The following is a 15,770-nucleotide window of genomic DNA, read 5'->3' as shown; positions in this document are numbered from 1 at the left end:
TAATGCATCTTGCTCATTTAGCCCTGCCTCTTCCTGAAGAACTGGGGCACAGTATTGCCTCCTACTGGAGAACCATGACATATTTAGGCAGACTTTCATTGGTGAATGCTTAAAAGCTACCTTGCTATTTATTCCCCATTCCTCTGTGTCATCTCTTCACTAAGCGAGAAAGCACATTTCAACTTTTCTGTCTTGGCCTCTTTGTACATGCCTAACGGTGAAACTTCTACTTATGCCCCCAAACCCAGCTCAGATGTTAATTATACATGGAGTCCTCTTTGCACATTCCAGCTTCAAGTGATATCTTTGAGAGATTCCTCAGTCCTTCGAGGACAGAGACTGATGTTTTTGTCATCCCTCAAAGCTGAACACAGGGTCCTAAACATAGACTCTGAATCCATGTTTTGTATAAATGAGTACATGATTTTTAAAGTTTTGTGACCTAACATGTATGCAGAGATAGGGTATAAGCACCTTCAAGGTAAAAACTGATTGCATTATGCCTTGAATAATGCAGATGTGTGATGATGTGTGTGCTGGTGCTGTGGCCACTATACTGTGAATGTGGACAAAGGTGGAGTCCTTCCCTTATCATATTGAACCAGAAGTACCCATTAGCCAGTGTAGGAAGCTACTACAAAGCAATAAAATGAACCAACCAGGGTCTTCCAGAGGATTTTGAATTGAGCTGGATGGTCCTAAAAGAAGGGAAATTAAAAATCATTATTTGAGTGGATATCCATTTTTTTGCCTTTCCAGGATCCCTTTACTCCCTTTTTCAGGAAAGAGAAACCCACTTTCCAACGGAGGACCTATTACATGTAGCTTGAGTGGAATGGTCTTGTCCATCAGTGCTCCATGTACAGAGACATGGTAACCCATGTCCTCTGTTTCCCAGCCATAGAGGTTTGTTGTGAGATGGCTCTAAGAACCAGGCAGTACCAATCAGGTTGCTCCCTGAGACTTGAGATTAGCCTGCTGGAAGTGAGGGTTCTCTCCTCCTTTGTGAGATAGAAAGATAATGTAGGCTTGTGACTGACAGAAGCCATCTTTCCTGCCTTGTGTAAAAAGCCTGAGAATAAAGCCAAAACAGGGAGCCAAACAGCAAAGAAAAAGTAAAGACAAGGTACTGAATTCATCATTTGGGTCCCTGGATTCACTTAAATCTGAAGCTCATCTACTCCTGGACCTCCTAGATACGTGAATCTACAAATTCCCTTTACCTATGCTAGTTGGCTTTCTGTGTTCTATAATGGAAAGAGGCCCACGACATTATATAGGGGGCTTTATTCATTTTAAATATTTCTTCTGACTCTTGTTTCCTTCCCATCTCTCTTTAGAGGATGTATGCTGATGAAATTCTCGAAATTCAATTGTTTAATCTCTGCTTTCTAACTCCCAAAACGTTCACAGAGTAGAAATGTTAAATTATGTGGAGGTATGCCAAAAATGACCTACAAAAATGGATTAAAATTGGAGGCTGGATCTTATGCTAAAATAACTGGTAAGAAGTAAAGAAACTGAGGTGTGGTTTCTGCTAACCTGGTCTTTCAATCAGTTCTGTTCAATTTACATGAGTGAGAAGAGGGGACAAAAATTTATGTGTATTTAGTTTCTACTCAATTCAACTCTTTCATGAAATGTACCCCTTTCATGTAGATATAGTGATCCTGACTTGGAAGATTTTTTAAAAATCCAGATGATTTTTCAGAGTTTCATTCTTCTCCAAGGTCACTGGTTAGGTATGGTCGATTTAAGGTTAGGATCCAGTTGGGTCTGACCTCTGAGCCCTCCCTCTCCACCATCCGGAATGCTATACAATTAGGAAGAATGTTGACCCTTTGATCTCTAAGCATATTTCCAACAAGTCAACTGCTTTGACTTGGCATTCATGGCTTGGCATTATTGTTTTCAGGAAAATTATGTTCTGGGGAGAAGTGTATTGCTATGTAGGGAGTTTGAGATTTGAATTTGGAGACATGATTTCTAGTCCTGTGATTTTTTTCCACTGAAGAGCTCTGGGATTATGCAACTCAATCTTTTTGGATCTTAGTTTCTTCCTCTGTCAAATAAAAGATATGAGGGCTGATCATCTCTCAAGTCTATCCTAGTCCTCTTCTACTGGTAAGCGCTTCCCAGAACCCTATACCTCCAATATTAGAGATGGTAACACCTTGTGTTATGATTATATGCTATATGCAGTGATGTCTTGTTTAGTTCAGTATTTCCCAGCAACGAGCCCAGCATATGGCAAATAATAGATGATCAATAAATACCTGTTGAATAAATAGACGAGGGAAAGAAGTCTCTTCACTTTTGTGTATAGAATACTACTATTTATATATTTTTTTCAACTGACCAAAAGAGTGATCTTGGAAATTGCAGAAAATACCTCTAATTTTGCTGGTGAGAAGTAAAAATAAGCTAATGGTAGATTTGAGTACTACAGCTTTCAATCCATCACTGTGGATTTTAAAGAGGACTTTCCTTTAATTCAAAGCTCAAGATAAGCAAAGACTTAACTGAAAGTTTTCAAATAGGAGATGTACTTTAAAGTATAGAATGGTCATTTTAGGTGGCCATTGTAATTCAGCTTTTAAGGCTTGGTAACTGAGCCATCTTGGTGAACCTTCTGTGTGAGTGAAGTTTTCCTTAATCGGCTTTTCCTATATTATTTCATCCTGGGGAAGAAAAGCAGTAGCTAAGCCAGAAACAAGCAGGATAATAAAAAAGGAGCCTGTGGCCAAAGCAACAGAATTACTTTTCTTTTCTTTTCTCTCTTTTTTTTTTCTTTTTTCCTTTCACTTGTGTTTATAAAGGAGAAGTAAGAAACATAATTTTTTGTCTTTGTTTAGACATTGGACAATACAAATCACAAGAACATTTATTTTTGACATCCTATTTTTTAGGTGTTCTTTGGGATTTGGGCCCTAATTAAAAAATATGTGTTTCCTAGCCCTTCTTACTGTGAAAATCCTTGGCAATGTAAACAGATGCACTGGTTGGCTTTTAATTCTGACACCAGACTGTCTGAAATAATAGCTCTAAGAAAGTGTGAATTCTTTCATTCCTCAGGCTTTAATTATAAGTACTTAATTTGTTTCTCTTTCTACTGCTGACTATCATACCAATCTGGTTTACTTTTTATCTGGCTCAACGTGGTACACCTTAGAAGCCCCTCGTTTTGAAAAGTTTACTCTGCATGGGAAGACAAAAACAAGCTAAAAGTTTGAGTTATTTTCATATTCCAGGTCACATCACTGTGACAACTAAGATATTAATTGGTGTTCTAAAATTTTGAGTAATACAGGCCTTTAAGATGACAGAATTAGGATCTTGATAAGCAGTTTGAAAACACTGAATGTGTCTCATAAAAATGGACTCATCATTTGAAAAATGAGCCAAGTTAATAGCTTACTAACTCATCTTGACCTTTCGCAGTCAAAGATATTCTTCATTTTTGTGTCCACCATTTTTTACGTCTTGTAACCAATTTGCTGTCACATCATTTTTAGCCACGGAACTGACTGTGGTGATGCTGACTTCTGTAATTAGATGAGGTACCATGTATGGCACATTATAGCCAAAAAAGTCATCGGTTGCTGTTAAGTGGGAGCATTTGTGAAGAATTGCTAGGTCTGGGCTTTCTGAATATTGTCGTATTTCCACTTTGAAAACTTCACTGTGTTGAGATGTGTTTTTATTTTTCTAAGGGCAAAAATAAGATCAAAGAAGGACAGATCCTTGCTGGAACTCATGATAAACGTAATGAAGAAAGTCTTATGTTGTTCCTCCAGTTGGTTTCTTTCCAAGTTTATCTCTGTATATGCATTTACCTTTTGAGATACTTTCATCAATTATTTTGGAGCCTGATACTAAAGATGTTACCTCCCCTTTGTAAATATGATGGAAAGAATGATTATGGTTAAGATGTAATGTGCTTTAGGTTAGGAATTGTTAAGCCATTATTATGATGATGTCACTTTCATTCTCGGAACAATCCTATAAGGTATTATTATTACTATCCTCATTTTAGAGGTGAGGAAACTGAGATTTTTATCCAAGTTCACAGAGCCAGGAAACTGTGGAAGCAGGGATTTGAACCCAGGAAGGGTTCCTGCTGCTGCTAGACTTTGCTACTATTAATTTACCTAATGTTTTACACACATGGCCCCATTTAATCCTTCCCTAAAACCATTAATATAAAGACTATTATACACCCATTTTATGCATAGAGAAACTGAAACTCTGATAACTAACGGAATTTGCTCAGAGTCACTCAGTTTGCCCATCTCACTAAGTAGGCGAGATCAGCTAGGAAGTGAGGTCTGCCTGATTGCAATAAGCCTGTGCTCAAAACCTCTATTCTAAATTGCATAATAACGTTTATCTAGGGCTTCAGAGTTTACTATCTAAATCTAGTAGAAAGGACCAAAAAATTCTTTGCTGTGCAATGATTGAGGTAAACTATTTTAGGTGCCAGAAAGACTTTAAAATAAAGGTAAGGGCCAATGAAGTAATTGCTGTTTTTGATTTTTTTTTTTTTTTTTAACAGTGATGAAAAGGAGTCTTGGGGGATATGTATTTCCGGTGGTAAAAGCAGAGGCTGGGGATTTGGGCTCCTGGGTTATCTTCCTAATTCCCTTTCACATGACATGTCATTTAATTCATTGGCCTCCAATTTATCTCCCCTAAAATCAAGTTGGTCATAATAACATCTCTTCAGGAACTGTGGGAAGAAACGATGGTGACGTTCTCTTGACCTTTTCGCGAAAAATGCAACCACGCTTTTGTCCATTTTTTACTTTTTTCCCATGAGTCAAAAATTTGCTTATGTGGAATTAGAGTTTTGAGAATATGAAGTCTCAGTGGCCCTTGGGTTCATGACCATGCTTTAGGGCAATAGCTTGCACAGCCATGATAGCTTCTAAGTTGTTTCCTGTTTTTCTTGGTCTTACTGCAATCCTTGCCAAAGCTTCCCTTCTCCTCTGCTGCATTAGTAATGCAAAATGAAATTCATTGTGCCCATTATATCTGTTAAATGGTTTCCATTTTAACTTGAGAAAAATGTATTGACGTTCATGTGTTTGGCATGGAAAGTGTGTGTATCTATCGAAGATAGCAACTTGTCTGTTGGAATTACAGTGCATTATGTATAATGCTGCTTTTAGCTGTGCATGTACATTTCCTGGAATCTTATTGTGTCAGAGCTTGGAAAGTTTACACAAGCATTGGTAATCTAATTTTTGTCTGGTGGGTGGCTGTGGAAATATGGAGTATTTAAAAAAGCAAATGTCTTGGCCATCTGTGCCAGGCAGGGGTGTCTAGTCAGGTGGGGTAAAAGCACTCATCAAAAAAAGGTTTTAAAAATATTGCCCCAGGTCTAACCTAAATATTAATTTCCCAAGAGCAGAAAGATATAACAGTTACTGTAACATGGTTTGGAGCATATTTCTGATTATTCTTTTTAGGCGTTCTAATTGTAAGGTGGAGGAATCTGTTTTATCTTTCTCCTGCCTCTTAACAATAATCCTTCTCTAGACTATATTGTTTCCTATGTCTTTTGTCTTCTGCAGACATGAGTCTTTGGCTCGTGAACATCTTGTTAAGGTCTGTTGAGGATTAGGGGCTGTGGTACAATTTTCTTGCGGAGTCTTTTGATTGGAGATTTTTCAGTTGGTTTGTCTTGGAGGTCTTTGAAATGTCTTTTCTCAAGCCATGATTTTCATTTTTCTTTGTTCTCCTCAAAACTGGGGTTGTATTTTGCTCCACTGTTCCTGGGGTCTAGGTAAATGAATTGTATTATGTGATAGGCGAGTGTGAAATCCTGTGTGCAGTCCCTGGGCTGCCCTCTGCCTCTCAGAGTTGCTAAAATCCTCCTCCCTGCACTGCTGCTGAACTGTGATGTGGTTTTTGTTTTTTAGCTTTACGTGTTTTTCAGTCAGCCATCTACAGCCGGGTTTCTTAACTTCGGCACTGTTGTCATTTGGGGCGGGTAGCTCTTTGTCGTGGAGGGTGTCTTGTGCACAGTGGGGTGTGTAGCAGCGTAGCTGGCCTCTACTCACCAGGTGTTAGTAACACCTTCCCCCAATGTCTGCCGGTATTCCTGATGTCCCCTGGGGGGCGTGAAATCACCCCATTTGAGAATCACTGATCTAAAGCAAGGTTGAAAGACAAGGCTGGCGTGATGTAAAGGAATTTCCATAAAAAGCACTGAACTCAGGCAACGCAATGACAATGCTGAGAGAGCTTTGTGTCTTGGAGGATATGTGGAGAAACTGTATCACACATCCCTGGAGAAAATACAGTAATAATTGTCTATAGTTTCTTAGACTGAGTAACAGAGGAGGTAAGGGTCACCTTTTAAACTGCTTTGCTTCTGATCTGCTAATTATCTCCTCACCCTGTGATGCCTTTTATCTCCTCTCTAAGCATCTTGACTCACATAAGGAAGATTCTAATTCTTTGCAGATTTTCACCTTAACTACTTTTCTACCCTAACCTCCCTGCTCTTCCGTTTCCCCCACTGGTTTTCTTTGGCTCCACTGGGAACATGGTGCCCATTTATTTCTTTAATCCACTTCACCACCTAATAGTACGTTCTCTTCTGAGGATGAATTTTAACAAGATGCTTTTTACTCCATAATACACTCCAGTAAAGAACTAATGTTTACCGCGATGAGTATCCTCTATTCCAACTGAAAAGCGGAGATGCCGCCGACCACTGCCGTTGTTCACTTTCTCCCGTTTAACTTTTTCTCAATGCCGCTTTGAGTGAGTTACATCTGTTATATTTAATGGCAATCTTCTGGGCTTGTCCAAAGGGCATCTATTTGCTACTGAAATAGCCCTGAAGATAACACGCAAACGAATGAAGTCATCAGATGTATCTGATGATAATATCGAGGTTATTTTTTATTTTTTTAAATGCTGTGAAAGCTGTGGAGGGATGCTAACAAATCTATTTGATCAATATATGGGATGTAAAAAAGAAGAGGAGACAAGATTGACTGGTGAATAAAACGAAACTGACACAAACAGGCTGACAGCCAGCTGTAAGTCTCTTTAGGGCAAATGCAATTAACTTAGAATAATAGACTCAAATTTGATGGTTAGAAATGCATTTTTATTAACAATCACAGGCTGAATCATTATGCTCTTATGAATAAAATGGTACTTATATTTCGTGCATGTGTGTGCATGCATATATAAATATATATACATATGTCTCTCTACGTATATATCCATGCCTCTCACATTCCTATGTGCTCTGCTTACAATTTGGGTGGAAAAGTTGATTTTTAGAATAATGTACTTTAAAAAGGAAATTCATTCATAAATTGTCTCCGGGACTATAAATTCTGAATATTCTCCCAAATTACATATATAAAAATCATGCTACTTTTCTGGTGCTATTAGACATAAAGCCAGTGAGCCCTGGTCCCAGAACTGCTGGTCCTTTGGGGATTTGGAATTGCAATCAGGGATTTACAGATTTCATTTTGAAGAGGAGAAGTCATTACTAGAAACCTAAGCTCATTTCCTCTCCTTTAATAGCTATTTTAAATCATTCATTTAGAAAATACATTAACTGTTTAGGGTACTTGCAATGCATTTCTCTTGGCATTGTCTGCATTTTTTAAAGAGTTTTTTTTTTTCTAAAATTATTTCAAAAAAAGATGAGAATTAGAAGAGAAAGACCAAATGACTTTTGGGTGATACAAAATTACTTTTGCATAATATTTCCCTCTCTCATTGCCTAAGAGGAAACAACTTAAAACTTTAACAAAATATTAGAATATTATAAGCAAACTTTTTAATGCCATAGAGATGAAAGAAAGGTGTGTGATCCTTGGAAACTTACAAACTGGGCTTTAAATATGGTTAAGAAACGGCATATGGTTGATGGCCTCTTTAAATGAATTTGTTAATTTAAATCCAAAACAGTTTTAATTCTGTACTACTTAACTTAATATTGATTCCCACCTTAACTAGGAAGTGGATAAAAAAAGGATATGAGATTACAGGAAAAAATAAGGGACTTTAATTTCTACAAAGAATTCAGAATGTGGAGTCTTGCATAACCCTGCAAACTCCTTTAGATACATATTTTTTCAAATGCAAAATAAAGCTCCCTGAGTTATGTAATTGCTATGCTTCAAAAGGACATCATGAAGGTTGACAATTTAAAATGTACTCTTCCTGTCACCATCCAATTTTGTAAAATGTCTACTGATGGTGTAAAAAACAATCTCTGCAGAAGAGGGCTGCCACTGCCAGTTTAGGACACTGGCTTTGTTATTAGCGTAGGCATATTAGATCATCCTCTTGCTCTTCCTGCCTGCTTTGTTCTTTTGATATGGCAGGGAACTGAAATTGACAACAGCCTACATTTATATAACAATAACTTGCATTGTTAAATATATATGTGTAGATAGACAGATAGAGAGTTCTTTTATTCCCCAAAGATATCAAAGTTCACTACACACCATGAAGAAAACCACAGAAATATGCAGATGCTTCTGGGGTGAACCATGGCAACTATTTAAAAGCATAAAGTATTGACAGCCTCAAGATTCTGGAATAGTTCATAGTCTTTTTAAATTTTGGCTATTTTTACCCCTTTAGAGAATTTCTGTTTTCTTCAGGAGAAGAGAAAGATAAAGGTCACATTTTGTTACTTGTGTGATAAACCAGAAATAGTTTAGGAAAGTGAGCTGGGAACTCAGCTGTCCAAGTCTGCAGGCTTGAGAAACAATGTTGTGGTAAACACAAGGCTGAGGAGACTGCTTTGTATCTCAGTCACTGTGTGATCCACTTCATTCGTTAAAACCACATACAGTGAACTCAAAGTGGGGAGTCTGAGGATTGGATGGGCACCCCATAAGTAGGGTTACCATGTTAAATTTAAAAATACCAAATGAAAATACAGGATGGAGCTTCCCTGGTGGCGCACTGGTTGAGAGTCCGCCTGCCGATGCAGGGGACACGGGTTCGTGCCCCGGTCCGGGAAGATCCCACGTGCCGCGGGGCGGCTGGGCCCGTGAGCCATGGCCGCTGAGCCTGCGCGTCCGGAGCCTGCGCTCCGCGACGGGAGGGGCCGCGGCAGTGAGAGGCCCGCGTACCAGCAAAAAATTAAAAAAAAAAAAAAAAAATACAGGATGGTCAGTGAAAGTTGCTTTTCTGGTAGATGATGCAAAAGTTTTAGGAAAAGGAAGTCCCACGCAATATGTGGGACATACTTAATACTAAAAACTTATGCATCATTTAGCTGAAATTTAAATTCAACTAGTCATCCTGCATTTAATCTGGCTATCTTCACCATAAAAGCAAGGCTTCGTGTACTGTTTAGAAAGTAGATTATTATTGGGGAGAGAAGGTTTTAGAGAAAAACCAGTAGAACTTTAACTTTTTCTTATCCTTACAACAGCCTTACCATCTTAAAGATTGTAAATCTCTTTCCTCCTCACAGAATAGTAATGCACAATATTATGTTGAGACATGACTCTCCGCTCAAAAATTTATAATTATAGGTCCTGGACTGAATATTCTTGAACAATGTAAGGCTTAGGCCCTATCATAATAATTGGTGTCTGTCTGTCTCCCTAACTGCCATAAAGGATAGATCTTTTTTTTTTTTGCGGTACGCGGGCCTCTCACTGTTGCGGCCCCTCCCGTCGCGGAGCACAGGCTCCGGACGCGCAGGCTCAGCGGCCATGGCTCACGGGCCCAGCCGCTCCGCGGCACGTGGGATCTTACCAGGCCGGGGCACGAACCCGTGTCCCCTGCATCGGCAGGCGGACTCTCGACCACGGCGCCACCAGGGAAGCCCCAGGGATATAGCAATTTTAAGAGCCAGCATTCTTCCACTCTGTGCTGCTCCACTCACCATTCATCATTGTAAAGTTTAAAAATGAGAAATTACAACAACCGATAAGTACTTTAAACAATCCAGGGGATTGTTTCGGTAAATTATCATACAGATACAAAAGATGATACAATCAAATACCACCAATGATAGAACAGAATGTGGGATCTTCCCAGACCGGGGCACGAACCCGCGTCCCCCGCATCGGCAGGCGGACTCTCAACCACGGCGCCAACAGGGAAGCCCAGATAATTTTTTTTAAATGTGTTTTCCTGGGTACCAAATATGGAGTCAAGCAAATGATAGGAGTTTAATCCACACTGCTTGAATGAATTTATTCCTTCACCATTGAATTGATTTTCTCTTTCTTTTAACTTTTTGTCATTTCCTTCCTTTCTCAGACATAATGATAATATTTCCTTTAGAGTTGAATTTCCATTTTGAGATATCCTTTAGCCTGCATAGGGTGAAATGTCATACCATCTTAGCAGTAGGGTATGGGCAATATTTCTTACAAGGATGGAACTAGATTAGATCTGGTAGGTTGAGGGTGACTTTCATGGTGATGGGGAGACGTAGTGAAATAATTTTTTAAGGTCACCAGGAAAGTTGTATTATAGAAACATTTAAGTTCAGATATTCAACTATACTCTTGAGCACTTCATACGTATTCTTTATTACGTAAAGTATATTATCTATTGTATGAATGAGTGAAGAATTTTCTTAGGACTTTTTTTAAGATTTTTTTTTGATGTGGACCATTTTTAAAGTCTTTATTGAATTTGTTAAAATATCGCTTCTGTTTTATGTGTTTTGTTTTTTTTGGCCACAAAGCATCTTAGCTCCTCGACGAGGGTTGGTACCCACACCCCCTGCATTGGAAAGCGAAGGCTTAATCACTGGACCTCCAGGGAAGTCCCTCTTAGGGGACTTTAAGTATATAGAATTTTTATCTTAGGCACTGTACCAAGTTCTGAACCACAGACCCAAGCGGCAACTCCATTGTATTAGAATTTTGATATATAACATTATGTCTCTTTTAAAACTCAGAATTTTGTGACTCTTTAATAGCAAAAGGTAAATCTTTTTATCCCCATCATCATTATCATTGGTTTTGTTCCATTATATACACGCTATGGGCTCTTGCCAAGGAAGTATAAAGTGAGAGAAGTGTGGGGTGAGGGAAGCAAGAAGTAGAATGAGTTAGAGCCTTAAGAAAGATTCAAGGTTATAAGCATGCAAAATGGAATTATGGTCATCAAGAAAACAGAAACTGGAAGTTCATCAAGAACAAAAATAACATCAACATTTTTTTTTCTTAAATGTAAGTTTCCATCTATTTTCTGTGATAAAGAGATGCTTACTCGTCTTTTAGATTATGTTAGACATTACATTAACAAATAAAGTAGAATTTTCAGTTAACTTCATGAAAATAAAAGTCCAAACAAGCCAGTTTAATCCATCTTTATACTATTTGAAGGGTAGGGAGGAGAGCGCTAGAGGACATAGGCTTAACATTTACTAACATCTACTGCATGCAGGCGCTGTGCCAGGCAGTGGGAATGCTAAACCATAATCTCTGACCTCAGGACTCTTTGACTCATGATCTAGTGGGAGAGATACCCAAGGAAGTGAATGATTGCAGTGCACTGTAATTAAGTGCTATAAAGACAGAATATATTGTACGGATATGGTGCCGTGTAGAATCTTATCAACCTTCTAAAGCAATTGCTGGAATGTCTTCACTGGGGAGATAATGCTTGAGATGGGTTCTGAAGAATTACCAACTGGCCAAAAAAAGTGAAAAGACATTTTATGTAGAGGGCACAACAGTTGCCAAAGTGTTGAGTCTGAAGCAGCATTAGAAGCAGACTGGTTTCACTGGCGTATAGAAGTAATTCCAGGAAATGAGACTTAAGAAATAGGCATAACTCAGAACTTGGAGGCCCCATAAAGTTTAATATGGTCAAATTTAGAAAGAGAATGCTGGCCGCAGATTGGAAGAGACAAGGTTAGGTTAGAAGAGCAGTGTTTGAGCTCTTGAAGTCAGTAGTTCAGGTGAGAGGTAATGAAGGCTTAAACAAGATGTCAGTTTCTAACTGGAGATGCACAAGATGTAACAAGCCAAAGAACTAAACAGCTGCACATTCTGAGGAGTGCAGATAACCCTGGTCAGCATCAAACAGGATTACATTGAGTAGGCTGCCATATGTGATAAGTTTGCTGATGGTGACCTGTATGACTCAGAGGAAAGGAAACCAAGAGAAGGAAAGTGAGTCTACTTTGTTGATGGTAAAATCAGTCACCTTTAAAGGAAATGGGATAGGTGGATTTACATGCATTGTTCTAAGTGACAACTTCACAGCCATCTTTTTTCCCCCCTATGGAGTTTTATCCCATTTGGCTGAAGAAGAACCTGAAGCTCAGAGATGATAGATGTAATATTGTAAATTCACAGAGCTAGGAAATGATGGTGTGGAGCTCCCTGCTCAAGTCCATCCAATCACAAAGTCCCCGATCTCGCCTTTAAATTGCACGGCCTCGGGTTGACTTCAGAGTGATGCGTGTGTTTGGACCACGTTGAACAAGGATTTAATTCTACATCAGAGACACTGTAAGTCATCTCTGCAGGAGTTTGAAGTGGTTTCAAGAGCTTTGTGTCTTTACCGTTTCCTAACCAGTTTGAGAGGCCAGAAATGGATTCATTCATTCTTTCACTCAATATTTATTGAGTGCCTTCTTTCTTATTTTTAGTCATAATTTGGAGCTACCTCAGGCTTTAGTGTCTAAGGGAAGGAACTGCTCATACTGTACAAATATGAGCATTGGTTTGGATACAGTTGAGGAGATGCCACCATTGTTGTGACCCCCCAATTTCCAGGAGAAAAGGGAACAGAAAATAATTACGTTTCAAATTTTCCCTTCGTATCTTTGTTTTTGGATGAATCATCCTTTTCCCCTCCCTCTTTCACGACTGCCCCTTTAGATCTTAGTGAATTTTTCCCTAAAATAGAGTATTGTAGGTGCCCCTGCTGTGAAAATGGAAAGAAACGTGGTGCTTTTGGCCATGGGAGAGTTGCCAAGTCCGGTGAGAGTCATCCTCTGTTGATTTCCCCCTTTGCCTTTTTTTTTTTTTTTTGCGGTACGCGGACCTCTCACTGTTGCGGCCTCTCCTCCCTCTTTCACGACTGCCCCTTTAGATCTTAGTGAATTTTTCCCTAAAATAGAGTATTGTAGGTGCCCCTGCTGTGAAAATGGAAAGAAACGTGGTGCTTTTGGCCATGGGAGAGTTGCCAAGTCCAGAGTACCAGCACGGTGAGAGTCATCCTCTGTTGATTTCCCCCTTTGCCTTTTTTTTTTTTTTTTTTTTTGGCGGTACGCGGGCCTCTCACTGTTCGCAGGCTCAGCGGCCACGGCTCACGGGCCCAGCCGCTCCGCGGCTCGTGGGATCCTCCCAGACCGGGGCGCGAACCCGTGTCCCCTGCATCGGCAGGCGGACGCGCAACCACTGCGCCACCAGGGAAGCCCCTTACCATTTTCTTAATTGTTATGGGTTTGTTTTTGTAGGTCCACACTCGTGTGGCATGAAGCCTGTTTGCTCCTTGCTGTATTTATTTTGTTAAGATTAGAGTTGCTAAGATACGGTAGTCATTTCAAATTGTAACTGCTGATGCCAGTGGTCATAAGATAAAGAACGAAAATTCCTTTATTTGCTAAGCCTAATAAAAAACATTCTTGAGGGGGTGAAGGAGTTTTCTGGCAAAAAAGTGAGCAGTATGCCAAGTGGCCTAAGTTTTAGCACATAAAATTAGATCTGCTAGTCCAGCTGATGTTGAGCTATTTCAGTCAGAAATCAAGAGAGAACTTCTCCCTTCGAGTTGTTTATTAAATTATCGTTTAAAAACAACGGAATGGTCAGGTTGTGCACATTTTGTGTCCCCGCTTCTATTTAGTGGTTTAAGGCAAGGGATTTCTTTTTCAGTCTGTCGCTAGTTATTCTTCTCTGTTCAATAAATATTTTGAGGGATTTGAAGTTTCAACATTTTCTCGCAACTTCTTGAGTTTGGCCCCTTAATTCTTCTCATTTCGTCTAGCTAACGCCCTAAATCTCTCTTATTGTATTCATTAATTCTACTCTCGTAGTACATAATTTATAAGTCACTTGTAGCTTTATTGTTGTCAATGACATTAGTTAGGTAACTGAGAAGATACCACACCCTATGTTTCAGATTTAATCATTATTGACAAGAAAGCATTCTGTGTTTTTCTTCATAATGAATAATTTTTTTAAAAACTCAGAATGTTTTCCAACCGAATTCAGTGAATTCTGGGACATTCCTCTGAGCTTCTAGGTAAATATTTTCAACTAATACTTAAAAGAAAAACCATTAAACTATTTGGGTGGAAAAACAGTCTCAGAGCAGCCAGTTTGGCAAGGTTTATTCTATGAATGTGTGTAATTTCAAATTACTGTATGTTTTTATTTCACAAAAATTTCCAGCTTCCCCAGAACACTTCAAATGCTAATGTCCAGAGTTTCCACTGGCAATCCTTTGTTTGTCCTGGAAGCATCTTGCAATTTGGGACCAAGAAAATACTGTGTTCCCTTTGGATTTATAGACATAAACATATGTATTTCCTCTTCAGCACCCAGTTCTTTTCAGGGGAAGCCAGGTTTAATGGGCAGATTGTCAAATAATAAGGATTCACCAAAACTACATAGCATGTTTGGCTGACAGAGTGATCTTTGATAAAATTTAATCTATTTAGAGAAAGATAAACTATAAAATAGTGACTCATCCCTACGTGATTTGATTAAAAGTAATATTTTGTGAAATCACCACTTAAATGCCTTTCCAGAGAGACCTAGAAACTGTGTTGTATACTGTGGAATTGTATTCATTAAGCCGAACTTCTAATACCCAGTGAAGCCTTATTCCACAACAAGCCTGTGGTTAATTGTAATTCCATTAGAGAAATTGCAGAAAGGTGGTCTCTGCCCACATCTTTGGAGACGGAGTGACTCCTCAGGTTCTGTGGTTATTGCCGTCTCAGGATTTTGAGATGCGAGCCCTTTGTAGTTTCAGTTCGAACATCTGAATTCTTAGAACTTAATGTCCAGAAGGTAAAGTCATTTACCACAATCTTCAGCCTTCATATTCTATGTTGGTAGCTCATCTTTGCCATAATAAGGGCACCATCTGAAATTTTATTTTATCTATGTATGCTGAGGTCTCAGGTTATAGATATACCGTGTCTCTACTTTTTTATAATAGTGGGTGTATTTGGATTGATTTATTGGTCTAAAATTTTCACTCCCCTAAAATACTATTTTACCTGCAGAACCTTGCTCTGGCTCATGATGGGTGGTGGAGGGTACATCGAGAGTTTAGTACTGTGACTTGACTGGGCAAAGATAAGGAATGAGATGTGAGCAGCATGCTTGCAAATGCGGGCTCCTGCCTTTTGCATTGAGAATAACATGCCTAAAAGTTGCTGGTCCACGAACGATGAGAGACATGTGGGGCAAGACTGGACCCAGCCTACAGCTTTGAGCTAAGCCCTGCTGTACCCAGCCTACATTAGCCAAACTGTAGCTGACTCATAGATACACAAGCAAGAAATAAATGCTCATTGACATTTGTCACTGATATGTGGGGTAGTTTGTTACATAGTATTATTATGGCAGTGTCTGACTGAGACACTGTGTCCGATTATAGTTCCTTAACCTGTGTCTTCAAAACAACATTCTGCATAGGTGAGCAGGTGAAGGAAGACATCTACTCTTTTCTTAAGTCTTTTGGTTCTGCGCTACCTTTAAAGCTGTTTGACTTCAGCTCCATACAGGTTTGAAACATTTCAATAAATGTATGAGTTGTGTGTAAGTGATCAATGCCCAAAC

The 15,770-nt window shown here is 39.1% G+C and overlaps 1 protein-coding gene across 1 annotated transcript in view; it reads right to left on the bottom strand.

Annotated features, from left to right (window-relative positions):
• Nucleotides 1-15,770, bottom strand: part of MDFIC2 (MyoD family inhibitor domain containing 2) — a 101,993-nt gene that overhangs the window by 42,567 nt on the left and 43,656 nt on the right. The window contains exon 2 of the mRNA XM_024123795.1: nt 660-698. Coding sequence (XP_023979563.1) covers nt 660-698 — 39 coding nt within the window. The remainder of the gene's footprint in view (nt 1-659; nt 699-15,770) is intronic.

This window comes from Physeter macrocephalus, chromosome 18, assembly GCF_002837175.3.
Source record: "Physeter macrocephalus isolate SW-GA chromosome 18, ASM283717v5, whole genome shotgun sequence".
NCBI classification, from domain to species: Eukaryota; Metazoa; Chordata; class Mammalia; order Artiodactyla; family Physeteridae; genus Physeter; species Physeter macrocephalus.
The sequence above is the reverse complement of the archived record's forward strand: the minus strand, read 5'-3'. Positions and strand labels throughout refer to the sequence as shown.